This window comes from Equus quagga, chromosome 22 (genome assembly GCF_021613505.1).
Source record: "Equus quagga isolate Etosha38 chromosome 22, UCLA_HA_Equagga_1.0, whole genome shotgun sequence".
Taxonomy (NCBI): Eukaryota; Metazoa; Chordata; class Mammalia; order Perissodactyla; family Equidae; genus Equus; species Equus quagga.
The window spans coordinates 23509296-23535987 of NC_060288.1; the positions used below are offsets into that span (position 1 = coordinate 23509296).

The 26692-nt window shown below is 38.4% G+C and overlaps 1 protein-coding gene across 4 annotated transcripts in view; it reads left to right on the plus strand.

Annotated features, from left to right (window-relative positions):
- Positions 1–180: 180 nt before the first annotated feature.
- CFAP97 (cilia and flagella associated protein 97) overlaps positions 181–26692 on the plus strand; it is a 36596-nt gene continuing 10084 nt past the window's right edge. The window contains exons 1-3 of one of the 4 annotated variants that reach the window (XM_046648668.1): positions 181–284; positions 7773–8817; positions 24922–25190. In XM_046648668.1, the coding sequence (XP_046504624.1) occupies positions 7785–8817; positions 24922–25190 (1302 nt within the window). In that variant the 5' untranslated portion in view covers positions 181–284; positions 7773–7784. Of the gene's footprint in view, positions 386–7768; positions 8818–24921; positions 25191–26692 lie in introns of all 4 variants that reach the window. The other 3 variants (XM_046648667.1, XM_046648665.1, XM_046648664.1) reach the window with 3 other exon arrangements.

Below are 26692 nucleotides of genomic sequence, written 5' to 3' on the forward strand. Positions count from 1 at the left end.
GTTAGTCCGACCTCTTGCGGCCGGGCGGGACTGCTCGAGCCTCTCTAGCCTTCGCCGGGCCGCGCTCTATGACGCCCACCCTTCCCGAGGAGCCGCGAGAAGCCGCGCGTTTGGCCACGCCCCTCCCGCACGTTTGGCCACGCCCCGTTTCCGCGGCAACGCGGCTCTTCGCCTGCCGCCTCCTTTCCCTTTCCGCTCTCCCGCTTCCGGAAGCCGGTGCGGCGCAGCTGCGGGAGCGCGCCGGCGCGTGCGCGCGAGCCTCGGACGCCGCGGGCGGCGCCCAGGTGAGCGGCGCGTGGGCGACCCCTTCTTCCCGTCCCCCTCCTCGCCTCCTTTCGGCATCCGTTTCCCCTCTCCGGAGCCCAGGCCGCGGCGGGAACTCGGGGTCGGTAGGAGGAAGCCCCCAGCCCTTCGCTCCGCCGCCTCTCCGACCCGGCCAGCCCCTCGGGCGGCGGGTGTAACCGCAGCAAAGGCGTCGGGCCTGGGGTTCCGTGGGGTACGGTGGGTAGGGCCCGGCCTGCCCTCAGGACGCCCTCGAGGGTGGCGTGGGTCGGGGTCGGCCCTGACTTAAGAAGTGGTCGCGCCCAGGATCCGGGCTCAGCGGACCGCCCGCCTCGGCGGACTTGAACCTGAGCCCCGCGGGGCTGTCACTTATCTTCCGCTACCTCGCGGGGTCACGATGGGTTGGTGAACGGAGCCTCTAGGTTTTGGGAAACAGGTGTTTAACTTTGGGTCGAGATTTTCGGGTACCCAATCGGTGACCTTCTTTGAACGAAATGATGTGTCTAACTACAGAAATGTAGTGTCACGGAGCAAAGTGACAGTTTAAGAAACGCCAGGTTCTTGTGTGTTTTCCTGATGTATCGTGAAAGCGTTAGTGTTTCTGTTGCTGGCTCGGCAGGAGCTTTACGAATGGGTAGGTGCCCAGGCAGCTTTGGCAAATACTTGTCTTCCTTGAGCATCACAAGGGTTCCTGTGGTCTGATGAACTGTCTTTTAACTTTTACCCTTTCCCAATATGTTGTAGTAAAGAGAATCTTTACTGTCTTATTAACTCCTTATTTTTATGACTCTCTAACGTAAATTGAATCTCGCCTTGGAGTATTATCGAAAGGATTGCGCAGTGGACGGGATCGTTGAATGACTTTTCCGTAAATCAAGTTAAATCACCGGAATGTTTAAATCCTTACAATAACCCTATCGGTTGGATATTAGGAACCTAAATTTAAACCTGAAAAGTCCCAGGCACTGGACTGTCGACCATCTCTCATGAATCGTGACCACTTAAGAAGGCGATGTTTACAGCTATTGGGGACTGCATGAACCATGTAAACAGATAAGAGGATAGTTAATTCTGATGTGTGTTGGGGCAGGTGAGGGACCATTGTGGGAAACTACCAAGGAAAAGGAGGTGATTTTTCTGCTTACATAGCTGCAAAGAGCAGAACTAGGGCTCAGTTTTAAGTCTCTCAACTCCAAACTCTTTCATGGGATAAATACTCTTTGAATGCGTAATTTGTCAGGTCCTACTTTAGGTACTGGGGATATAAAGATGAACAAGATATTAGGAGTTGCCAGTCTGGTAAGGAGACAAGCAAGGCAGGAAACTGTTAGCTGTAAAAAACAGGGATTTCAAAGGAGTATCTGTAATCATTTGGCTTACCGATAGACTTTGGGATTTAGACCTCTGTCATAAAATATTAGGGTTGGGAAAGATCACGTCCTCTTAACGCGTGAATTCCCTCTGCAGCATCCCAGCAAGTGGACATTCATCTTTGCTCCAGCATTACCTAGTGACTTATGGCTCATAATCTTAGAAAGTTGCCCATTCCATTCTTGAGCAGTTCTTATGTTCATCTCAGAGCAGCTCTCTTATGCACTCTATGTGTTGATGCGAGTTCCACCTCTGGAACTACAAACACCAGCTCTAACATCTTTTTTTCTTTTTCCTCCCTTTTTTTTTTGAGGAAGACTGGCCCTGAGCTAACATCCGTGCCCATCTTCCTCCACTTTCTATGTGGAACGCCTACCACAGCATGGCACGCCAAGCAGTGCCATTTCCGCACCCGGGATCCGAACTGGTGAACCCCAGGCGTCTGAAGTGGAATGTGCGCACTTAATTGCTATGCCACCAGCCGGCCCCTAAAATCCTTTTTTCCTTTCACAGTCCTTCGAGTATCTGAATACACCCTTCCCCTTAGTCATTGCCTTTACCAGCTATGAGCTCCTCGTTCTGTGAACCATTTATCGTGACTTCGATTCTAGACTCTTTGCCATAATACCCGGAACTAAATTCTTCGTTCAAGAAGTGGTTTGACCCAGCAGAATATAATGCAGGTTGTCATAGACTGTATATTGCTATCCCAGTGTGACTGATGAACATTCTAGTCTTTTGGTTTCCAAGTCATGCTTTTGCCACTTGTGAGCTCCAAGTCTTTTTTCGATGAACCTGCTTTTAACCTGGGGTCCTCAGTGCACCTTCCCTTCTCACTTTCTCCCATTCTCTATCTGTGCTGCTGTTATTTGGCTGTTTTAGACTATCCCTCCCCACTAGGTTTTGGCTTACTCATTTTCCTCTGCTTGTTTCAGTATAGCCTCGTCATTAAGAGTGTTGCCTCTGGCCAGGCTGCCTGGATTCACATCCTCGCTACTGCTTTCTAGCTGTGTGATCTTGAGCGTGTTAGTTAACCTCTCTGTGCCTCAGTTTCCTCATCTCTGACTTCAGAGTTTTTACCAGTATTAAATGAGTTGTGCAGTGAATAAGTGCTTAGAACAGTGCTTGGCATGTAATAGAGTCTGTATGAGTATTAGCTTCTTTTCCGTTTATCCAGAATCTTTCAGTTTTATTCACAAGTTTGATAAAGCTTGATGTCGTAGAGGCATACTTGCCACAAACTAATGATTTAAAGTGACCAAGTCATTTGAATTTGCTAGGCCTTGGTTCCTTCCTTCCTAATGTGTAGGGTAGAATCTTTTCCTTTCAGGACCGTTGGGGAGCTGGGAGGGTAGGGAGAGTTGTTGGCCCAGAGGTTGATTATGTGCCTGCATGGGCATGAGGGACTTTACATGGTCTCACGAAGCTCGTCGGGGGTCACTAACAGAAGTTCTTCTGATACGCCACACAGAAAAAGCAGGCGTGCTGGAAACATTTCTAGTTTAGTGACTTCCAGAATTGTCCCTCTCCTTTCCAGAAATACCCTTGGAATTCCCTACTTTCTTTGGAAAGGGGGTTTGGTCACAAGCTCAGATTGGGATAGGGGGAACCACAATTAATTCAGAGTTCTAAGTTCTGGTTACCTAGATTAACACTTCTTAATTTACCAAAGGCTACTGGGTGATTGAATTTGTGGGCCAGTGAGATTTGTTGCAGTTTACTTTATTAGAGGAAAACTGCTGCATGGCAAATAAGTCCAGCAAAATGTGTGGCAAACGCTGGCATGTGTATCTAATTTTAACTGTACAGACCATCCTTTTTCACAAAGAACTCTTCCTAAAATCAACTGCTAAACAGGTCCTGTTTCCCTTTAAAAATCCCAGTGACGAGAGGACTTGCCTACTGTTTACCATCAAATAAATGATAGATATTGAAGCAGTATGTTTTAAAGGTCAGAAAAACCCCCAAATCTCAGATCCTAGCCTATGGAAGGACTGTCCTTCGAAGCAGATCAGAACAGTGGTTGATACCGTGATCCTTAAAGCGTGCCTGCTTTAGAGTCCGGCCCGAGCCACCTACCAGCTGGGTGACTTTGGGCAAGTTCTTGCTCTCCCTCGTTTTCCTCGTCGGCCGGTGGGAATGGTAAAACCTCTTAAAGTTGTTATAAAGATTAAATGAGTTAACACTTAGAATGTGCTTAGAACAGTGCTAACTAACATGAGTACTCAGTACATTTTAGCTGTCAGCAGCAGTAGAAGCACAGCACTAACACAAGTGAGACTTAGTTATGTGAGGAATTTTATTTCCTTAAAAATGTGAACAAGTTTTTCTGGGGATGGAATTTGGAATGATTTGGATGATTTGTTTTTTTAAACTCAGTAGGAAAATTTATGCTCTGGGCTATGCTGTGAAGCCATTTGTTTTTAAAATTTGAAGAAACTTAAAAAATTTTCTTTAATCGCAAAAGTATTCTTAACCATGTAACAAAGTGGGAAAGGAAAAAACAATGACTACAACGCTTTTTTATTCCAGCCCCTGGCATTTTGGCTTAAAGGGTGAATTGTCTTACAAAAAAGTGTAACTTTTTTTGGAATTTGATGACTGTTTATAAAAGCTATCCACCATTCATGGACTGTTTTGATTTCTCATTTTTCTCATAGGTGGGCAGAATTGGATTGATAATGATCAATCGTACTATTTAAGTTGGTGATGACCTGTGATCACAGGCCTCTGCCCAGGTTCTTTATTTTTCTCCTTTATCCCGCTTTCCAACCTCATTCCTCCCCTCCTCTCATAGGCTCATACTCCTAGATGTTTACTGTATAACTTTATTTATATGTTCGTGACTGTGAGGAATTTGGTATTATGTTTTTAAGTTCTACATAATCGTATTGTTCATTTAATTCTGCTCTTTTAGTAAACGTTATTTGTGCAGATCTCAGCTCATCCTTTTTGACTGATATATGGCATATCATATGCAACGTTTTGCGTATCCATTTTCCTCTTACTAGACGTTGAGTTTTTTTCTAACTCATTGCTATTAGAAACAGTACTCTGATGAACATTCTTGTGCATGTGCCCAGGAACACACAGCCAGGAAGTGGCAGAACCAAGTTTGAGCCTGGGTTTGTCTGACTCAGTTTATTCTTTTTCACTGCGCACACTCCCAGTCATCACTTATTTGCTTAATTTATTGCATGGATACTATTAGGTAATAGTAATGGAAATATAAAAAAATGCAGTGGAATTGTTGATTTTTCTTTTAACAGGTCAACTCTTAATTTTGCCCTTTTTTTCTATAGTTTTTGTTTAAATGTGTAAATTGTATTATTAATCCAGTATGGTTAACAGTTTTGTATTCCATGTTTTTCATGTGATATGTCACCTAACTCAGGAGTCCACAGACTTTTTCAGTAAAGGGTCAGTTGGTCAATATTTTAGCCTTTGTGGGCCGTATAGTCTCTGTCACAGCTTCTCAACTCTGCAGTTGTAGTGCAAAAAGCTCTCAGAGATGATACCAAAACCCATGAGTGGGGCTGTGTGCCTGTGAAACTTTCTTTACAGATACAAATGTCAGGCCAGATTTGGCCCACGCACAGTAGTTTGCTGACTCCCGATTTAAATAATTATTTTGATGGAATCATAATATTTTTCTATTTAAGTTTTATTCAGTATTACAACGAATGCTGTAATCAATACCATTCCCTCTTTTTAATATTATATTCTTAGGATAAATTTCCAGAAATGAAGGTAACTGATTTGAAAAGTTTATGGCTTTTTTGTGGTTCTGAAAATTAATTGTCAAATGCCTTTAAAAGAGACGTTTCAGTTTTTATAAATTCCTTAGAGAGTAAATTTTGATTTCAATGTGGATAAATATGACATCTAAAACCTTATTAAACATCTTTTTTTTTGAGGATTTGGGGAAGAGGCTCCCTTCTGTCAATTTGAATTTTAAAATGTAAAAAAGGCATATGTTATGGGAAGTAATATTTCTTGTATTTTAATATTTATTAGGTCTAAGTTTTATAATCTAATTTTTATTAAATCTTTAAGATCTACTTAACACATCTTATTTCAGTTTAAATCTAATAGTGTGTTAGAATTTCAGAACTCACTTGTACTTTAATTTTCACCTAGCTTAAATTTCCCTGAACATTGTGAACCATTTGCAAACTTGCTTAATTGACAGCACAATTACAATTGTAGTGTATTTGATTTTCTTAAGAAAAATCAAAAAGGAAAACTTAAGTACCCAAACACCCAACAAGGCACACTTATAGATCTAATGACAGAAATTTTTCTAAGCACTAAGCTGTTGTTTATAAACCTAATAAGTCTAAACTTACTGATTTAATCAGTTGGGTTCCCTTAAGCATTTAAAAGTTGAGGACAGTTAAAATTTTATAAGTTTTATCCATCAGAATCTCTTCAATTCTTTAAAATCTTAAAGGCAGACAAAATTATCCAATGATAAAATGTATTTCACACATACTTTAACCTATCATATTTATCACATAAGTATTAATAGTATGTATGAATTTGATTGATTTTAAAATCACATCTATGCTTGTTTTTGTAGGTCGCAGAGTCATTTAAATAAAGGCTGCAGAGTATCATGGCTGATTTAGGATACAGATTACGTAATCTTTTAGTGCTTGATTTGATATAATGGGATTAATCATAATTTGAGTATAGTGAGCATGTAATTGGATTGTTAACTATATGTTATTATGAGAAATTTACATATACCTTTCCTTTAACATAACTCCTTTGCCTGCTTTCAAGGTCATTATGGACTCATGACTTGCCACAGAATTACTTTTTCATTTTTATGTATATTTTGTGTTCTCTGTTTTTCAGTGCTAAATTGTCTGCCTTAGAAAGTGGAAGCCCCTTTAAACTGGATTCTTTGTTTTATTACTACTATCCCAGGCATATTTGAATACTCTGCTTTCTGGCAACAATGAGATACTCCAGGCCTTTCTTGTTTTTCTTTGCCTCTAGAAATGGAATCAGCTGCCTTCCAAGGAATCCTTGTTTTTTTTTTTGGTGGAGAATAACATTAGAAGTCACGCTCTGAATTAAGATTATTAGTAATAGTATGACACTGCTGCTAACACCAATAAGAAAGAAAAGTACTTTTAGAGGCTACGACTTTGTAGTGACATTTCCAATTTAATTCCAGCTGTATGCAGTATTAAAATATTTTCAAATCAATTTTAATTTTTATCTTAGTAGTACATACATAAATTTACAGCTCAGCTAGTAATTTAAGGTCTGTATCTAAAACAGAGGTCCCTGCACCGTGCACGAGGCAACTACTTTGAACATTTTTATCCATTTCTTCTAATGTTTAACTCCATGTGTCTAAATAATATGCTTTAATTTTTCCATTTTGGGTAGCTTGTCTATGATGAAATATCTCTTATCCCAGACTCCTTTAACATAGTGAGACTCTTCCCCTGTCATCCTCTGTATGTGGTTATGTCACAGGTGATTAAATTTTCAGAGGTTTGACTCTGAGCTACCTGTACAGCCTGCATGTGTGCCGTACAGTTTTTGTTCCTCTTTAAGAAGAGAGAGGGGAGCTTTCATTTTTAACGGGTTGTGTCCTGCTTCTTCCCCACTGACTGCAGTGAAGGAGGAGAACAGGACAAAGATAGGTCCTGACACGGGAAGTCTGTCAACCTTCCTTCAACTGCTTCCACTAAAATACTGTGTGTTTGGGCTTTCTTAGCTGATCTTAGGAGGTTTTAACACCATCCTTTCTTGTTCTGAACTCTAACTGTACGTAATTTACAGAAGGCAGATTTTCCTTAGGGTTCGCCTTGGTATCCATATTTGTAATATGCCTGCCTTGATGATCTGTTATTTTCTTTGAACTGAACTATTAAGACTTATTTTTTCAAATCATTAGTACAACTTGATATCACCCCTGTAGCCCCATTATCACTTCACTGAGTTATTGTTTTTTGTGGTTTTTTGGGTCATGTTTCTCTTTATATATTAACCAAACTTCTCAGTTTGGGAAAATTATGCAATTACTGTATAAAAATGAAAAGCATTTGGAAATTACCCTTTAGTCTGATGGTTAAACTTTCCTCTTTTTCAGATAGATTTTTACCATCATGGATCGGTTTGGAGATATATCAGAAGGTGAAGTGGACCATTCTTTCTTTGACAGTGACTTTGAAGAAGCAGAGAAGTGTGAAAGTAGCTTAGTTTTTGATAAGCAAAATGATGACCCTAAAGAGAGAATAGATGAAGATGCAGAAAACTTGAAATTTGGAATACAAAGAAATTATCTTACTGAGAAAGGAAATGAAAGAAAAGAGAAAATTCCTTTGGAAGAACACTCTAATAATGATAATATACAAATCAGAAATTCTTTATCACTGGCCACTTCTTCAAGATCAAAAACACTGTGTGATGCTGCAGTAGGACATAAAATACACTTGCCTGTTCCAAATAGAATTCCCAAAATTGCGAAAGAAGGTGAAGATGATTACTATACAGATGGAGAGGAGAGCAGTGACGATGGAAGAAAACATCATGTCAGGTCCAAATCAGCTAAAACAACTAATAACTTTAAAAAAGGCGCAAGTAAAACGCATTCCAGAAGTAGTTCGTCTTCCTCCTCTTCCTCGTTGTCCTCCTCGTCTTCAAGTTCAGGTACAGATTGTTCGGATGCAGGGTCTGGTAGCTGCACATCTGATTCATCTCCCTCATTAAAGCAACGTCTATCTGGTGTAACCCGCTTGTCACCAAAACAGAAGTATAAACCAGGAAGAAAATCAACAGGAACACAACCTTCAAGTCGTAACCCAAAAGTCGGGGAATACCCTGAGGAATCTGAAGATACTGTCACAGATGTAACTCCTCTGTCGACTCCAGACATCAGCCCTGTTCAGTCTTTTGAACTGGGTGCGTCAAACGATCAGAAAGTAAAAGTTAAAAGGCAAGAAAACGTGAGTCAAGAAGTATATGAAAATGTTGAGGACTTAAAAAATAATTCAAAATCTTTGAAATCGGCCAAAAAAGGGAAGGAAAAACATGAGGCCAGTCTCACCTCCAAGTCTTCAGTGTTAGAGTCCAGTGTAGACCACAGATATAAAGAAAAAGTCTTACATGACACAATGGACCTGAATCATCTTTTGAAAGGTAATTTTCTTGTTTAAAACTGTATTTTGAATTTAAATATTCAACTTAATGAAATATTGAGCTTAAATATTAAATGCTATGAATTTGCATTGATTTTTCAATTAGATATGTTTTTTTTTTTTTAAAAGATTGGCACCTGAGCTAACAACTGTTGCCAATCTTCTTTTTTTTTTTTTGCTGCTTTTTCTCCCCAAATCCCTCCAGTACACAGTTGCATATTTTAGTTGTGGGTCCTTCTAGTTGTGGCATGTGGGACGCCACCTCAGCATGGCCTGATGAGCAGTGCCATGTCCGTGTCCGTGCTCAGGATCTGAACTAGTAAAACTCTGGGCCGCTGAAGCGGAGCGTGCGAACTTAACCACTAGGCCATGGGGCCGGCCATAGATATGTTTTATTGTTTGGGATAATTGATTTTATCGTGACTTTATCAAATACTCCATTTTACCATAAAAATATCATTTATATTGCAAAGCTAACCGAAGAGGACTAGAAACAACTTCGCACTGAGTTTGTTTTTGTGCCTTATAAAATCGAAATGCCTAGAGGCACCAGATGGATACGATAAATGAGAGAAGTGGAGCCGGATGTTTTCCCACAGCACTAAGGTTAAAATAACCTGACCTGTCATCATCATATAGGGAAAATGGCAAGAATGCAGGCAAATGAGAGAACTCAGAATAAGCGACTGGTGTATTCAGAGTTTAAATTAAAGGCAAAAGAGCATTACTTGAAAATTACCTAGTTGATGAAACAGTATATTTCAAATTTCAGTTGCTTTAAGATATAAATATTTTTGAGTTAGAATAATCTTTATTGTTGTATTCCTATATCAATTTATTATTATCCATATTTAGTTTGAAAGGAAAAATATATTCCAGGTGAAATAAAAGCAACTTCAAACTTTCCTTTGGATTAATTAATATAACTGTCAAAATATGGGGCTTGTAGTTTAGGTTTTAAGTCAGTTGAAGACAACATTTTTACTTTGTAAGTAGGCTCTCTGTCTTTGAAATGTTAATTGAAAGACTAAATCTTTACATAATTTACATACGATGGCAATATAAGGGCATAAATAAGTCCCCATTTAGTCGAATAACTCATAGATTAATAAAGTCTATTTTGGAGCAGTTTACACTTCAAATGTTCCCTCTTTTGTAGATTTTCTTTTCCCTTCGACCTGACAGTACCTATTGATTGTTTAGTGTGTCTTAACAATCAGACTCCTGGCTTTGGCCATCACCGTCTCATGGTTAAGCTTCCGCTTAATGTAGCTTTGCTGATAAATGCTCATTCAATCTCTTAAAACTTCCAGGATGGAGGATTTTCTGTTCTTGCCCCTCTGCTTCTTCCCCTAACAACAAGTACATCAGTCCTACTAGTTTCATTCTTAGATTACAAATAAAATCCAAATTCCTTATAGCCTGAGAGACTCAATATCAGTGATTCTGAGCCCAGGTAGGATATTAATGTCACCTGGAGAACTATTAAAGCAAATGATTAAAACAAACTGTTAAAACAAGTACATGAAATAATGGTAGAGTGTTGAACTTGGATGCTTAATGTAGCGAGGTGAACAAAATTCTGGAAGTGGAATCAGAAAATTTTAGGCTTCTGCATGTCATCCATTTGACCATAGACAAGCAGTAACTATTCTGTGCCGCAGTTTTTCATTTGTAGGATGAGGTAGTTGATATAGGTTGCTAAGGACCATTCTAAATTCAGACTTCTGGAGTTCTGAGGGAACTATTAGAAGGCAAGATCAGGGTAGACTAGCTTCATTAGACATCTGACTTTAAAGTAGACTTTGAAAATTTAGTAGAATTTCTGACTATTCGGCCTGTTTTAGCTCAATTAGGTGACTGATTTGGGGGACTTCCTACCCCCACCCCAAGTCTGCCTTTGCTATGTAAATGTTGAATGGAGGTGGTTGGAATTAGTTCTTTGACCTTGAGCTGTAAATTGTTGAATAAGCAGAGAGGGCATTAAAAAAGGGAGTAGTAAACAAAAGTATAGGTACTAGGTTATGGCATGAATCTCATATTTGGAGAGCAGTGAAGAAGTTGACATGACTAGATTTGAAGGTATGTTTCATACTTTCTATAGGTAAAATTAGGTCAGTTTGGGAAGAATCTGAGAGGGCAAATTAGAGCCACTTTAAAAATGCACCACCTCAAATTTTACTGCCTAGACTGTGTAAGAAATAATTAGATACATCATTTACAGGATGTGTTCTGAGATGAAAAACTAACATAAGAGAAAGAAATGGGATTGAGGAAGCATTGATAAGCAAGGAAACTGGTTGAACTTGTTGCTAAACTGATACCAATATACGGGAGAATGAATCAAAGTGCCTTATTCAAGGGGAAGATGTAGACCCTGTTACACTCCATAAGGAAGAGGATGCCAGTACTGAGAAGGTTAGCTACTAGCATATCAGAGCTGGCAGCACGTCTCACCCTTTCACTGGCAGCTGCGGCAGACAGGGTTCAGATGGGCGAGCAGGAAATTCCAGGGATCTGCAGCACAGTACCAGGTGTTGCCCAACGTTGGAGAAAAGCCAAAATCACCAGAGAGGCCCCAGGCTCATAGATGAAGAACGTGATACTTAAAACAGAGTTAAAAGAGCAAGCTCAGTGATTTTAGAGAGACTCTTCAAAGACAAAACTATTTTCGCTAAGAAAACTAAGACATGCTTTGCTTTTGACGTTCTCCTGCCACATGTAAATGGTAGAGTTTTCCAGGGGCTACATGACAATGACAGGACAACAGTGAATGCTGATGCAGCTATGAGAATCCACCTGTCTTCTATTAAGGCAGGCATTAAAAGGCTTACAAAAATGTTAAATTCTGCCACGCTTCTCACTGATGTTTTTTGTTTTTTACAAAAATTTGATGTTAATATAGCATTGGTTTATTTTTATTTTCAGGTGAATTATATGATAATGATAGATGTAACCCACATAAGCAATTTTGGGGTCCTCAGTAATCTAGGTGTGTAAAAGAATCCTGAGACAAAAAGGTTTAATAACTTCTAGAAGAATGGAATTAGAATATATGATTTTTAGTCTGTTAGAGAAAAATTTTTTTTAACATAGTCCGTCTTCCAAAATGGGGGGAAAAAAGATATCACAAAGCACTTATTTATTTTTTAGTAAGGAAGATTGGCCCTAAGCTAACATTTGTTGCCAATCTCCCTCTTTTTGCTGGAGGAAGATTGTCGCTGAGCTAACATGTGTGCCAGTCTTCCTTTATTTTGTAGGGGTGCCTCCACAGCATGGCTTGATAAGTGGTGTGTAGGTCTGTGCCTGGGATCCAAACCTGTGAACCCCAGGCTGCTGAAACAGAGTGTGGGAACTTAACCACTGTGCCACAGGGCTGGCCCCAAAAACATTTATAAAAAAAAAAATTAAGGGGGCTGACCCAGTGGTGTAGTGCTTAAGTTCGGTGTGCTCTGCTTCAGTGGGCTGGATTCACAGGTTCAGATCCCAGGTGCAGACCTGCCTTCATCAGCCATGCTGAGGCTGCGACCCACATACACAACAGAGGAAGATGGGCACACATGTTAGCTCAGTGACAATCTTCCTCATCAAAAAAAAAAAAAAGATTCTAGGAAGAGAAATCAAACAATATAAGTGGATGGTTTCAATTTATCAGAAGACAATATCACAAGGGGTTAAAAAATTTAAATCAAATCCAACCTAAAAACGTATTTAAAATAGTATTAGAAGAATGAAAATAAAGGCTTGAAAAACCCCTGCCAGGTGGGGCTTAACAAGGAGAATATAGAAGTATCAGTCCTATTAGTATACAAAATGGAAGATGTGAAAAGCAGTGAAAGGGGCAAAGGAGTGTTTTACGTTAATAAACTGACCAAATAAACCAAAAAGATATAAGAGCCATTGATTTGAAATATGTGATAAAAGTAAAACAGAACTAGACAGTGAAATTGACAAAGCCCTATCACTATAAAGATTGATTGATCAATTAGACCCCCCCCCCAAAAAAACCAAACAAGCATTAATTGTCTGCTTGTGGGCTGCACTTGGTCCACAGGTATTTTGTCTATCACACGGTATTCTTTTTAAAGTTACTATTTGCCACATAACAGATTACCCCAACACTTGGGAGACTGAAAGGCAGGGATGACTTCCCTGCTGGGGTGTGGAATCGTCTTGAGTGCTGATTTACTCACATGGCAGGCGGTCTGGGCTTGGGATGACTTGAAGACCAGAACTGCTGAGCGGAGTACTGGCATGTGGCCTGGCTTCTTCACATATGGCAGCCTCAGGGTAGTCGGACTTCTGACACAGTGGCTCAGGGCTCAAGTACAGTGTTCCAGGAAACAAGGCAGAAACCTCACTGCCTTTTATGACCTAACCTCAGAAGTCACATAGCATCATTTCTTCCTTATTCTGTTGGTTTCAACAGTTACCACTTTCTTCCCAGATTTAAGAGGAGGGGCATGGATACCCTCCCTCTTATTGGGAGGAATGTCAGGTAATTATGGACGTGTTTTGAAACCTCTTCAGGCCAACCTCTGGCCACACATTGATTTATATTCCTCTCAAACGCAAAAATACATTCCCCCTTGCCTGAGATCCCCCACACCTCGAGATCCAGGATCTAAATCAGGTCCAAAGGCAGCTGAGGCTCCTCGGGTATGCTTCCTCAGTTATAGCTCCTTGAGTATTTTGAGAATCTTTTGCCAGGAAGACTAGGAAGGAGAAGTAGGTTGTTTTTGTTTGCTTTTTAATTGAGGTCATAATACTTTGTAACATTGTGAAATTCAGTTGTACATTATTATTTGTCAGTCACCATATAAATGTGCCCCTTTACCCCTTAGGCCCCCCCACCCATCCCCTTCTCTGGTAACCACTGGTCTGATCTCTTTGTGCATGTGTTTGTCTTCCACATATGAGTGAAATCATACGGTGTTTGTCTTTGTCTCTGGCTTATTCTGCTTAACATAGTAGCCTCAAGGTCCATCTGTGTTACAAATGGGATGATTTTGTCCTTTTATATGGCTGAGTAGTATTCCATTGTGTGTGTGTGTGTGTGTGTGTGTGTGTGTGTGTATACACCACATTTTTATCTTCTTTATACATTCATCAATCAATGGGTACTTGGGTTGCTTCCATGTCCTGACTATTGTGAATAATGCTGCAGTGAACATAGGGGTGCATAAGTCTCTCTGAATTCTTGATTTCAAGTTCTTTGCCTAAATATCCAACAGTGGGATAGCTGGATTGTATGGTATTTCTATTTTTAATGTTTTGAGACATCTCCATATTGTTTTCCATAGTGGCTGCACCAGTTTGCATTCCCACCAGCAGTATATGAGGGTTCCTTTTTCTCCACATCCTCTCCAACATTTGTTGTTTTTTTGTCTGGGTAATTATAGCCATTCTAACAGGTGTAATATATCTCATTGTAGTTTTGATTTGCCTTTCCCTAATGATTAGTGATGTTGAACATCTTTTCATGTGCCTATTGACCATCTATATCTTTGGGAAAATGTCTGTTCATATCCTCTGCCCCTTTTTTGATCGAGTTGTTTTGTTCTTTTGTTGTGGAGTTGTCTGAGTCCTCTATGTATTTTGGAGATTAACCCCTTGTCGGATGTATGATTTGCAAATATTTTCTCCCAGTTGTTGGGTTTCTTTGCGTTTTGTTCCTCGTTTCCTTTGCCTTGCAGAAACTGTTAAGTGTGTTGAAGGCCCACGTGTTTATTTTTATTTATTTATTTTTTTATTAAGATTATGATAGTTAACAACCTTGTGAAATTACAGTTGTACATGATTATTAGTCCTGTTATAGGTACACCACCTCACCCCTAGTGCCCTCCCACCACCACCCTTTCCCCTGGTAACCACCGATCAGTTCTCTTTGTCCATATGTTAACCACCACCTATGAGTGGAGTCATACAGAGTTCGTCTTTCTCTGTCTGGCTTATTTCACTCAACATAATACCCTCAAGGTCTATCTATGTTGTTGTGAATGGGACGACTTTGTCCTTTTTTATAGCTGAGTAGTATTCCATTGTACATATATACCATATCTTCTTTATCCAATCATCAGTTGCTGGGCACTTAGTTTGGTTCCATGACCTGGCTATTGTGAATAATGCTGCAATGAACATAGGTGTGCATGGGACTTTTGGAATTGCTGATTTCAGGTTCTTAGGATAGATACCCAGTAGTGGGATGGCTGGGTCATAAGGTATTTCTATTTTTAACTTTTTGAGGAATCTCCATACTGTTTTCCATAGTGGCTGCACCAGTTTGCAATCCCACCAACAGTGTATGAGGGTTCCTTTTTCTCCACAGCCTCTCCAACATTTGTCACTCTTGGTTTTGGATATTTTTGCCATTCTGACAGGTGTAAGGTGATATCTTAGTGTAGTTTTGATTTGCATTTCCCTGATGATTAGTGATGATGAGCATCTTTTCATGTGTCTATTGGCCATCCGTATATCTTCTTTGGAGAAATGTCTGTTCATGTCCCCTGCCCATTTTGTAATTGGGTGGTTTGATCTTTTATTGTTGAGTTGTGTGAGTTCTTTATATATTATGGAGATTAACCCTTTGTCAGATAAATAACTTGTAAATATTTTTTCCCATTAGTGGGCTGTTTTTTTTGTTTCAATCCTGTTTTCATTTGCCTTGAAGAAGCTGTTTAGTCTGATGAAGTCCCATTTGTTTATTCTGTCTATTGTTTCCCTCATCTGAGGGGTTATGGTGTCCAAAAAGATTCTTTTGAAGCTGATGTCAAAGAGTGTACTGCCGAAATTCTCTTCTAGAAGACTTATTGTTTCAGGCCTAACTTTAGGTCTTTGATCCATTTTGAGTTTATTTTAGTGAATGGTGAAAAAGAATGGTTGATTTTCATTCTTTTACATGTGGCTGTCCAGTTTTCTCAGCACCATTTGTTGAAGAGACTTTCTCTCCTTTGTCAAAGATTAGCTGACCATAGCTATGTGGTTTTATTTCTGGGGTTTCAATTCTGATCCATTGATCTGTGCATCTGTTTTTGTACCAGTACCATGCTGCTTTGATCACTGTAGCTTTGTAGTATGTTTTGAAGTCAGGGATTGTGACACCTCCAGCTTTGTTGTTCTTTCTCAAGATTGCTTTAGCAATTCGGGGTCTTTTGTTGCCCCATAGGAATTTTAGGATTCCTTGTTCAATTTCTGTAAAGAATGTCATTGGGATTCTGATTGGGATAGCATTGAATCTGTAGATTGCTTTAGGTAGTATGGACATTTTAACTATGTTTATTCTTCCAATCCATGTACATGGAATGTCTTTCCATCTCTTTATGTCATCGTCAATTTCTTTCACGAAAGTCTTGCAGTTTTCGTTGTATAGATCTTTCACTTCCTTGGTTAAATTTATCCCAAGGTATTTTATTCTTTTTGTTGCGATCGTGAATGGGATTGAGTTCTTGTGATCTTTTTCTGTTAGTTCATTGTTAGTGTATAGAAATGCTACTGATTTATGTATGTTGATTTTATACCCTGCAAGTTTGCTGTAGCTGTTGATTGTTTCTATGGATTCTTTGGGGTTTTCTATATATAAGATCATGTCATCTGCAAACAGCGAGAGTTTTACTTCTTCATTGCCTATTTGGATTCCTTTTATTTCTTTTTCCTGCCGAATTGCTCTGGCCAAAACCTCCAGTACTATGTTGAATAAGAGTGGTGAAAGTGGGCACCCTTGTCTTGTTCTTGTTCTGAGAGGGATGGGTTTCAGTTTTTGTCTGTTGAGTATGATGTTGGCTGTGGGTTTGTCATATATGGCTTTTATTATGTTGAGGTACTTTCCTTCTCTACCTATTTTATTGAGAGTTTTTATAAGTGGATGTTGGGTCTTGTCAAATGCTTTCTCTGCATCTATTGAGATGATCATGTGGTTTTTGTTTCTCATTTTGTTAATGTAGTGAATCATGTTGATTGACTTGCGGATGTTGAACCATCCTGGTGTCCCTGGTATAAATCCCACTTGATCATGGTGAATAATCTTTTTGATCCACTTGTTTATTTTTTCTTTTGTTTCCCTTGCCCAAGTAGACATAGTATTTGAAAAGATCCTTCTAAAACCGATGTCAAAGAGTGTATTGCCTATATTTTCTTCTAGGAGTTTTATGGTTTCAGGTCTTATCCTCAAATCTTTGATCCATTTTGTGTTAATTTTTGTGCATGGTGAAAGCTAATGGTCTACTTTCATTCTTTTGCCTGTGGCTGTCTCGTTTTCCCAACAGCATTTATTGAAGAGATTTTACTTTTTCCGTTGTGTGTTCTTAGCTCCCTTGTCGAAGATTAGCTGTCCATAGATGTGTAGTTTTATTTCTGGGCTTTCAATTCTGTTCCATTGATCTGTGTGTCTGTTTTTGTGCCAGGACCATGCTGTTTCGATTACTTTATTTTGAAGTCAGTGATTGTGATGCCTCCAGCTTTGTTCTTTTTTTCTCAGGATTGCTTTAGCTATTTGGGGTCTTTTGTTGCCCCGTATGAATTTTAGGAATCTTTTTTCTATTTCCGTGGAGAATGTCATTGGGATTCTTTTCTTTTTTTTTTTTGAGGAAGATTAGCCATCAGCTAACATCTGCTGCCTATCCTCCTCTTTTTTGCTAAGGAAGACTGTTCCTGAGCTAACATCTGTTCCCATCTTCCTCTAAATTATATGTGGGATGCCTGCCATGGCATGGCTTGCCAAGTGATGCTAGGTCCACACCCAGGATCTGAACCAGCAAACTCTGGGCCACCGAAGCAGAACCTGTGAACTTAACTGCCACACCACCAGTCTGGCCCCTGTCATTGGGGTTCTGATTGGGATTGCGTTGAATCTATAGATTGCTTGATGTAGTACAGACATTTTAACTATGTTTATTCTTCCAATCCATGTGCATGGACTATCTATCCATTTCTTTATGTCATCATTGATTTCTTTCAGTAATGTCTTATACTTTTCATTGTATAGGTCTTTCACCTCCTTGGTTAAATTTATTCCTAGATATTTTATTCTTTTTGTTGTGATTGTAAATGGGATTATATTCTTGAGTTCTCTGTCTGTTAGTTATTAGAGTATAGAAATACAACTGATTTTTGTAAGTTGATTTGTGCCCTGCAACTCTGCTGTAGTTGTTGATTATTTCTAATAGTTTTCCAGTGGATGCTTTAGTGTTTTCTATATGTAAAAACATGTTGTCTGCAAACAATGAGAGTTTTACTTCTTCCTTGCCAACTTGGATAATTTTTACTTCTTTTTCTTACCTAATTGCTCTGGTCAAAACCTCCAGTACTATGTTGAATAAGAGTAGTGAGACTGGGTACCTTTGTCTTGTTCCTGTTCTCAGAGGGATGGCTCTCAGTTTTTCCTCATTGAGTATAATAATGACGTGGATTTGTCATATATGGTCTTTATTATGTTGAGGTATTTTCCTTCTATACCCGTTTTATTCAGAGTTTTTATCATAAATGGATGTTGGATCTTGTCAAATGCTTTCTCTGCATCTATTGAGATGATCGTGTGGTTTTTATTCCTCATTTTGTTAATGTGGTGTATCACATTGATTGATTTTTTGATGTTGAACCACTCCTGCGTCACTGCTGTAAATCCCACTTGATCATGGTGTATGATCCTTTAATGTATTGCTGTATTCAGTTTGCCGATATTTTGCTGAGGATTTTTCCATGTATGTTCATCAACAATATTGGCCTGTAACTTTCCTTCTGTGTTGTCCTTGTCTGGCTTGGGATCAGGGTGATGTTGACCTTGTAAAATGTGTTAGGAAGTGTTCCATCTTCTTCATCTTTTTGGAATATTTTGAGAAGGATGGGTATTAAATCTTCTTTGAATGTTTGGTAGAATTCTCCAGAGAAGCCATCTGGTCCTGGACTTTTATTTTTGGGGAGCTGTTTTATTACTTTGTCAATCTCTTTACTTGTGATTCATATTCTCTATTTCTTTTTGATTCAGTTTTGGGAGGTTGTATGGGTCTAAGAATTTATCCATTTCTTCTGCATTGTCCAGTTTGTTGGCATATAGTTTTTCATAGTATTCTCTTATAATCCTTTTATTTCTGCCGTATCTATTGCAATTTCTCCTCTTTCATTTCTAATTTTATTTATTTGAGCCTTCTCTCTTTTTTTCTTAGTGAGCCTGGCTAAAGGTTTGCCAATTTCATTTATCTTCTCAAGGAACCAGTTCTTAGTTTCATTGGTTCTTTCTACTGTTTTTTCATTTCACTTTCATTTATTTCTGCACCAATTTTTGTTATTTCCCTCCATCTGCTGACTTTGGGCTTTGTTCTTCTTTTTCTAGTTCTGTTACATGTAGTTTAAGATTGCTTATTTGACTTTTTTCTTGTTTGCTAAGGTGGGCCTGTATTGCTGTGACTTTCCCTCTTAGAACTCCCTTTGCTGTATCCCATATGAGTTGCTATGGTGTGTTTTCGTTGTCTTTTGTCTCCAGATATATTTGATTTCTCCTTTAATTTCTTCAATGATCCATTGGTTGTTTGACACCTTGTTGTTTAGTCTCCACATCTTTGTCCCTTTCCTAGCTTTTTTCTTGTAGTTGATTTCTAGTTTCATAGCATTATGGTCCAAAAAGATGCTTGATTTGGTCTCAGTCTTCTTAAATTTATTGAGGCTTGCCTTGTTTCCCAACATATGGTCTGTCTTTGAGAATGTTGCATGTGCATTTGAGAAGAATGTATATTCTGCTGTTTTGCGATGGAGTGTTCTATATATGTCTAGTAAATCCATCTGGTCTGGTTTTTCATTTTATTTCCGTATTTCCTCGTTGACTTGCTGACTGGATGATGTATCCATTGATGTAAGTGGGGTGTTTGGGTCCCCTACTATGATTGTGTTGCTGTTAATATCTGCTTTTAGGTCTGTTAATAGTTGCTTTATGTACTTTGGTGCCCCTGTTTTAGATTCATATATATTTACAAGTGTTATGTTCTCTTGGTAGAGTGTCCCTTTTATCATTATATACTGCCCCTTTTTGTCACTCATTGCCTTTTTTATCTTGAAGTCTGCTTTGCCTGATAGAAGTATGGCAAGTTGCTTTCTTTTGTTTGCCATTAGCCTGGAGTATCATCTTCCATCCCTTTGCTCTGAGCCTGTGTTTGTCTTTGGAGCTGAGATGTATTTCCTGGAGGCAGTGTATGGTTGGGTTTTAGTTTTTAATGCATCCTGCCATTCTGTATCTTTTGATTGGAGAATTCAATCCATTTACATTTAGAGTGATTCTTGGTATATGAGGGCTTAATGCTGCCATCTTATCACTTGTTTTCTGGTTGTTCTATGTTTCCCTGGTTTCTCGTCCCATGTGTTTCGGACTGCCAATTCAGTTTGATGGTTTTCTCAGTTTTCTCTTTATTTATCATTTGTGTGTCTGTCCTGATTTTTTGTTTAGTGGTTACTGTGAGGTTTGTATAAAAGATCTTATAGATGAGATAGTTCATTTTCTGATAGCCTCTTATTTCCTTAGTCTAAACAGTTTCCATCCCTGTCCTCTTCCCCAACTAAGTTATTGTTGTCACAACTCATTCTGTTTTGTCACTTTGTGGTTAAAATGAAGTGATTAGGTTTAGTTTTTATACTTTCCTTTTATCTTTAAAGTTATAATTGTTTAATAACCTATGCTGATAGACAGCTGCAGTTTTCTGGTTTTGTCTCCCTATTTATCTCTTTGCTCTCAAGGCTTTGTAAACCCTTTTTTTTTTTTCAAGTATGAGGGCTGCCTTCATCATTTCTTGGGGGCGAGGGGGGGGTCCTTGTGGTGATGAATTCCCTCAGCTTTTGTTTATCTAGGAAAGATTTTATTTCTCCATCATATCTGAAGGATGTTTTCGCTGAATAGAGCGTTCTTGGCTGAAACTTTTTGTCTTTCAAAATTTCGAATATATCATTCCAGTCTCTCCTAGCCTGTAAGGTTTCTGCTGAGAAATCCGCTGAAAGCCTGATAGGGTTTCCTTTTGTAGGTTATTTTCTTGTGCCTTGCTTCCCTTAATATTCTTTCTTTGTCATTGACCTTTGCTAGTTTTGCTAATGTATGCCTTGGAGAAGGTCTGTTTACATTGATTTAGTTAGGAGTTCTGTTAGCTTCTTTTACTTGTAATTCCAGCTTCTTCCCCAGGTTTGAGAAGTTCTCAACTATTATTTCTTTGAACAAGTTCTCTGTTACTTTCTCCTTCACTTCTCCCTCTGGAATATGTAAAGTCCTTATGCTGCATTTCCTGACTGAGTCGGATACTTCTTGGAGAATTTCTTCATTTCTTTTTATTCTTAGTTCTCTCTCTCCTTCTCCAGCTGAAGCATTTCTGTATTTCTGTCCTCTAAATTTCTAATTCTGTCCTCCATGATATCAGCTCTGTTATTTAAGGACTCCAGATTTTTCTTTATCTCACTGTGTTTTTCATCTCCAACATGTCTGGTTGGTTTTTCTTTATAGTTTCAATCTCTTTTCTGAAGAATTCCCTCTGTTCATTAATTTGTTTCCTGATTTTGTTGAACTGTCTTTCTGAATTTTCTTGTAACTCGTTGAGTTTTTTATGATAACTATTTTGAATTCTCTCTCATTTAAGTTGTAAATTTCTGTGTCTTCAGGATTGATTTCTGGGTGCTTGTCATTTTCCTTTTGGTCTGGAGTATTAATATACCTCTTCATACTATTTGATGGGGTGGATTTGTGCCTTTTCTCTGGTCACAGATTCCGCCTGCTGCCACTCATAGGGGGTGGGCAGGAGCTGTGTATTCTGAGCCCACCATGATCTCTGGCAGCTGTGCCTGTCCTTTGGAAGCTGTGCTGACAGGGCCTGTTTGTGCTTGCCTACTCGCCACTGCTGCTTTACAAGCATGTGCACTGGTGCTCTGGTGGAGATCCCCTGCTCAGGCTGTTGGGCTGAGCTGGTGCACCAGGTGGAGAAGGGAGAGGCACTTTCTTTTGTGTGCATGACCCCATGCCCCAATTCTGCACTCACTGTCTGCCTGGCTTGGTGTGGACACCCTCATGATTCCTTAGTCCCCTCAGTGTAGGGTGTTGCTGTGGACTGGGAGACAACTCCAAGAGTGCACCTCTTCCCATGGAGAGCTGCCTTCTCTCCCTTCTTCTCTCAGGGTCACATGCCAGTGGCCATGCCATTCTGCCCCTGGATCACTGCTGCACAGGAGGGAGAGGCAATCCCCTTACCTTCTTCTACTGCTTCCTGGGGGCATCCAGCATCCCCACCTTCAGACGTATGGCTATGTGGATCTCTCAGACATCTGTTGTGTTGTGTGAGTGTTCTCTGTTGTTTTATGAATGTTGTTTTCATTGTTATCTTAGCAGGGAGAGACTAAGGGAAGAGCTCACTCCACCATGATGCTGATGTCATTCCAGTCAGTAGTTTTATTTTTGAACCTCATACAACTGACTCTTTTATATTGTCTCTACATTTTGCTTGAAAACTGACCAGTTCCTTTTTAGCTCATCTCTATATCCTGTCATATTATTGTGGATAAAATAAAACATTGATACTTTTAACATTCTCCATGGAGATCTGCTTAGCCAAAATCTACCAGTGGCAGTAGGTATTTTTTCCATTTTCCTTGTCACTGCAGCCAACAGTATTGGTAAAATTCTGCCACTTCATCTTCTTCATCAACAGTCTCCTCTAGGCCCTTCCAGCTCTACCTGCCACCTGGTTTCAAAGGTAGTGCTATGTATTTTAGGTTTTTGTTGCAGTAGTACCCCAGTTCCTGGTACCAAATTTTGTATTAGTTAATATTGCTCTGATAACAAATTGCAAAACTTAGATGTGTAAAGCAACAACCTAGGATGACTAAAGACTAGGATCATAATGCCTACACATGGCCCCTGTATGTGGTTTGATTTCCTCAGAGCATGGCAGCCTCAGGTAGTCAGACACCCATGGTGGCCCAGAGCACCAAGCACAAGTATTCCAGCAAACACAGTCAGGCGGTGGTGACGGGCTGCATCTCCTTTTATTGCTGAGCCTTGAAAGTCACACTTTGGCTGTATTGTATTGGTTCACGCAATCACAAGTCTGCCCAGATTCACAGGAAGGAGATGGGAAGAATGTCACAGAATTTCTCATCTGACAGGTTGCTCATGAAGAAGACAAAGAAATTTAGTAAATTTAGCTGTTATTCCTTGAATTGTGACCTCTCGGTTACAAGTGTTGGATTTTTTTTAACTTAAAAAAAATAACTCTAAATAGCAAACATCATTTATTTTTAATAGGGATCATGAATATGCCTACAAGATGGATTTTTTTTAAAAGAACTAATGTTATATGAATAAGGATTTAATATGGCTTGAGATAGAATTTCCAATGATAGCATTACATGCAAATTTTATCAATGCTGTCAGTATCTCAGTGAGCTTAGGTGAAAGTAAAGCTGATTCTTCTAGTAAGTGGCATTAGATGGCTCGAGAAGTGGCTCTAGTGATGATGGATGTAATATTGAAATATTGTAAAGCGTTTGAACAAAATTGTTTCATTAAAGAAAAGTAGGGAAAAGCAATAAATGTGAGTTTAAATATGTACATATTTGTATAAATATGTTTGTATCTCTGAAAGTTTATTCAAGTTAAAAATATTTTTAGATCTTAATTGGAAAAACAATGGATCGTATATTTGAGGTTGCCTCATACTAAAGCATATAGCCACTTTAGAAAAATATAATAGTAATACCTGGTATCAGTACCTAAAAATTCCATGTATACTTTTTCCATCAGGGAGAGTTAGAATGTAGTTTTTTTAAATGAATTAATTTGAACTTCCTCCTTTATTTTATTTTATTTTTTCTTGCTATTGCCTTATTTTACTTTTAAAAACTTTTCTTAAATGCCATTAGGAAAATAGCTTACTTTTAATTCTCTTTAGAATTTAATTTTAAAGGCTTTCCTATATGGCTAATCTAGAAACCAATAAATTCTGCAAAATGCATACTTCTTGGAAGCAAGATAATTTAATTATGTGCAGCACATCCATATCTTTCTAAATGTGCTCTCATTCAGGTTTTGTCATTAACTTGCTGTGGTTTTCAACAAAATTACTAATAATTAATTTCCTCATTTTTCCTATCAAGAAGCCACTCTTAATCTTTTGTGGGTGTGTGTGTGTGTCTATAATCTTTGATAGTCTTCAGTTTAGACATAGGGAGGTGGACTTACAGTTTTTGTGACCCTGCTCAAATGATTTAGTTTTTCTGCATCAGTCACATTTTTAAATGGAGGTGAAAAATGCCTTTTCCCCTTAACAGCACTGTACTTTTAAGCTGAAACATTCAGCAAGCTTAATACTTTTAGGAACTTCTAACAAATGTTTAGTAATAATTGTGACTTACTGAAAATTGTTATAATATGGAAATGTAAGAATTAAGCATGTTGATAAAAATTTCATTTGAGAGTCATGGTATGCAAAATACTTTTCTTGGTTAAAAACTCCTTTTATATAATATATTCATTTTGACTTATGTATAGTCAGGAGTAAAATGTTTGACTTTTACAGTAGAAGTATTTGTTTCAATGCCAATATTAAGACCATAAATCTTTTGTAGTAAAAATATTTTCCAATTAAGTTGAAAGTTTAAAAATATTCTGGGTTTGTTTTTGCCATTTTCTAGCCATTGTTTCCATCAGTCATTGCTGAGAATGTTTTATTTTTTGAAGTTTGCCCTCCAACTAACAAAAACTGTCTAAATTAAGTATTGTATCAGTAACCTCAGCCAGAAGTTTCTAACCTCTCCTACTATTAGGCTGCTGTAGGGAAATATAAAATGGACATGACAAAGGCATTTTCATAAATTATACCTGCTGTAGAGGCAGTGCCATGTACATTTCTTGTTAAAATAGTTTTGTTGTTTTGTGTATAGTGTTTATTGCCAAAGAACCCGGTGAGCATAGAACTCTAGCTGCCTCTGAATTTTTTCCTACATAATTGTAGTCTGGATGTCATTAATGTTATTTCCTACATATCTTTTCATGAACAAATATAGTTTCCACTTTTCAGAGTTAAAGCCTGTACTATCATATTGCTGTGCCACTTTGTTTAGCCATTTTTTCTTTTTGTATTCATTTCTATAGCTTTTCTGCAATTAGATAAAAAAGGACCACAAAAACATCACTTTGATCAGCCTTCAGTAGCACCTAGGAAGAACTACTCATTCACAAGAGAGGAGGTGAGACAGATTGATCGGGAAAATCAGAGGCTTTTGAAAGAACTCTCGAGGCAGGCTGAAAAACCAGGAAGCAAAAGTATGATTCCTAGAAGATCGATTGGTCATCCCCCTAAGTTATATCATAGTGCTGTCAACAGACAGAGGGAACAACAAAGGATTGAAAGAGAAAATTTGGTAAGTGACTGAAATTTTTTAGTCATTAAAGAAAATGCATTTTTACTGTTTTGTAAGTCCAATTTATAGGAAACCCAAATACAGCCACATTTTCAAACTTAATTATATAAAAGGTAGGTATAGATATGTATGGCATGAAATCCATAATGAGCTGTGAGTCTGAGAGTTACAGTATGTGTTTTTTTAATCCAATAAACCATATTTTAAAGGAATAGAAATGAAAGTACTAAAGGCTCCATTATTTATTTGACTAGATCTATTAAATTGCTACAGTAATACAGGAAATGGTGTCCAAGGGTCAGATACATATATCTTCTGTGAAGTATTCAGTCACTAGCTAAATCTGTTTCACTTTATTGTATCCTTGAAAGCTAAAATAGTTTATATATCATTTATTTTAAAGGATAAAGACATTCTTAGGTCAATTTTGATGGTCTGCCACTTAAATGTATGAAAGATATTGATTTTTAAAAATTGTGTAGTAACACTTTGATGTTCTAAAGAATATATATGGAAACTGTTGAAAATCTTCATATTAAAAACTATTCATAGCAATTTCTTAATAAAATTCGGTTCATAGTATTTGCCCATATTTACTGAGCTCTTACTAAATGCCAGGCAGTGTTCTAAGTATTTTCAAAGTATTAGCTTATTGAATCCTGACAATAATTCTTTCAGGTAGGTACACATCTTACAGATGAAATAAATGAGGCCTAGAGGGGTTAAATAATTAGCCCAAGGACACAGAGCTAGTATGTAAGTGGCTGAGCCAAAATTTTAAACCCAGGTAGTGTCTTACACTAAAATTAGACGCTTAATGAGCACACAAATTCAGAACTAAAATAATTTATAAAGCTGTTACTGAATTACTAAAACACTTTCCACAATTCATCGTCATTGTGTTTCATCACCAATATAGCCTTATTTCACTATGTACTTACCTGAACTTGTAACAACTCTTGTAAATTTCTTTTTTTTGCCATCACTAACACCAGGAGTTGGGGAGCTGGGGTGGTATATCCACAAAAAGTAGTAAAGTCTTAAACCCTTCAGGAGGGCTACCCTGCCTGTGGCAAGGAATAGATAACAACAAAGCAAGTTGAAATGAGGTCGGTGGTAGTTAGCTATGTGATAGCTTTCTGAGCAGCCCATAGCAGTATTCAAGAGTCGCTCAGGATTTATGAAAATCTGAAATTACTGTATGTCCTTTGGGTTTACCTGTTTTGTTTGTTTTCACTCTCCCACGTGGCCCTGGAGCCTATTTTATTTATTTAAACAAGAAATTGCATACGATTTTACAAATTTGAGTTCATTTAATCTTCATAGCAACCTTATGACATAGTTACTATTGTCATGGGGGAAAAAATGAGACATTGAGTGGGACACAGGGACTTCCTCAAGGGCAGATAACTAGCAGGCAGCAGAATCATGTCCAGGTTACCTACCTTTGGAGTTACTTTTTTTTTCTTTAATGGCTTTTTTGAGGTATAATTCACATACTA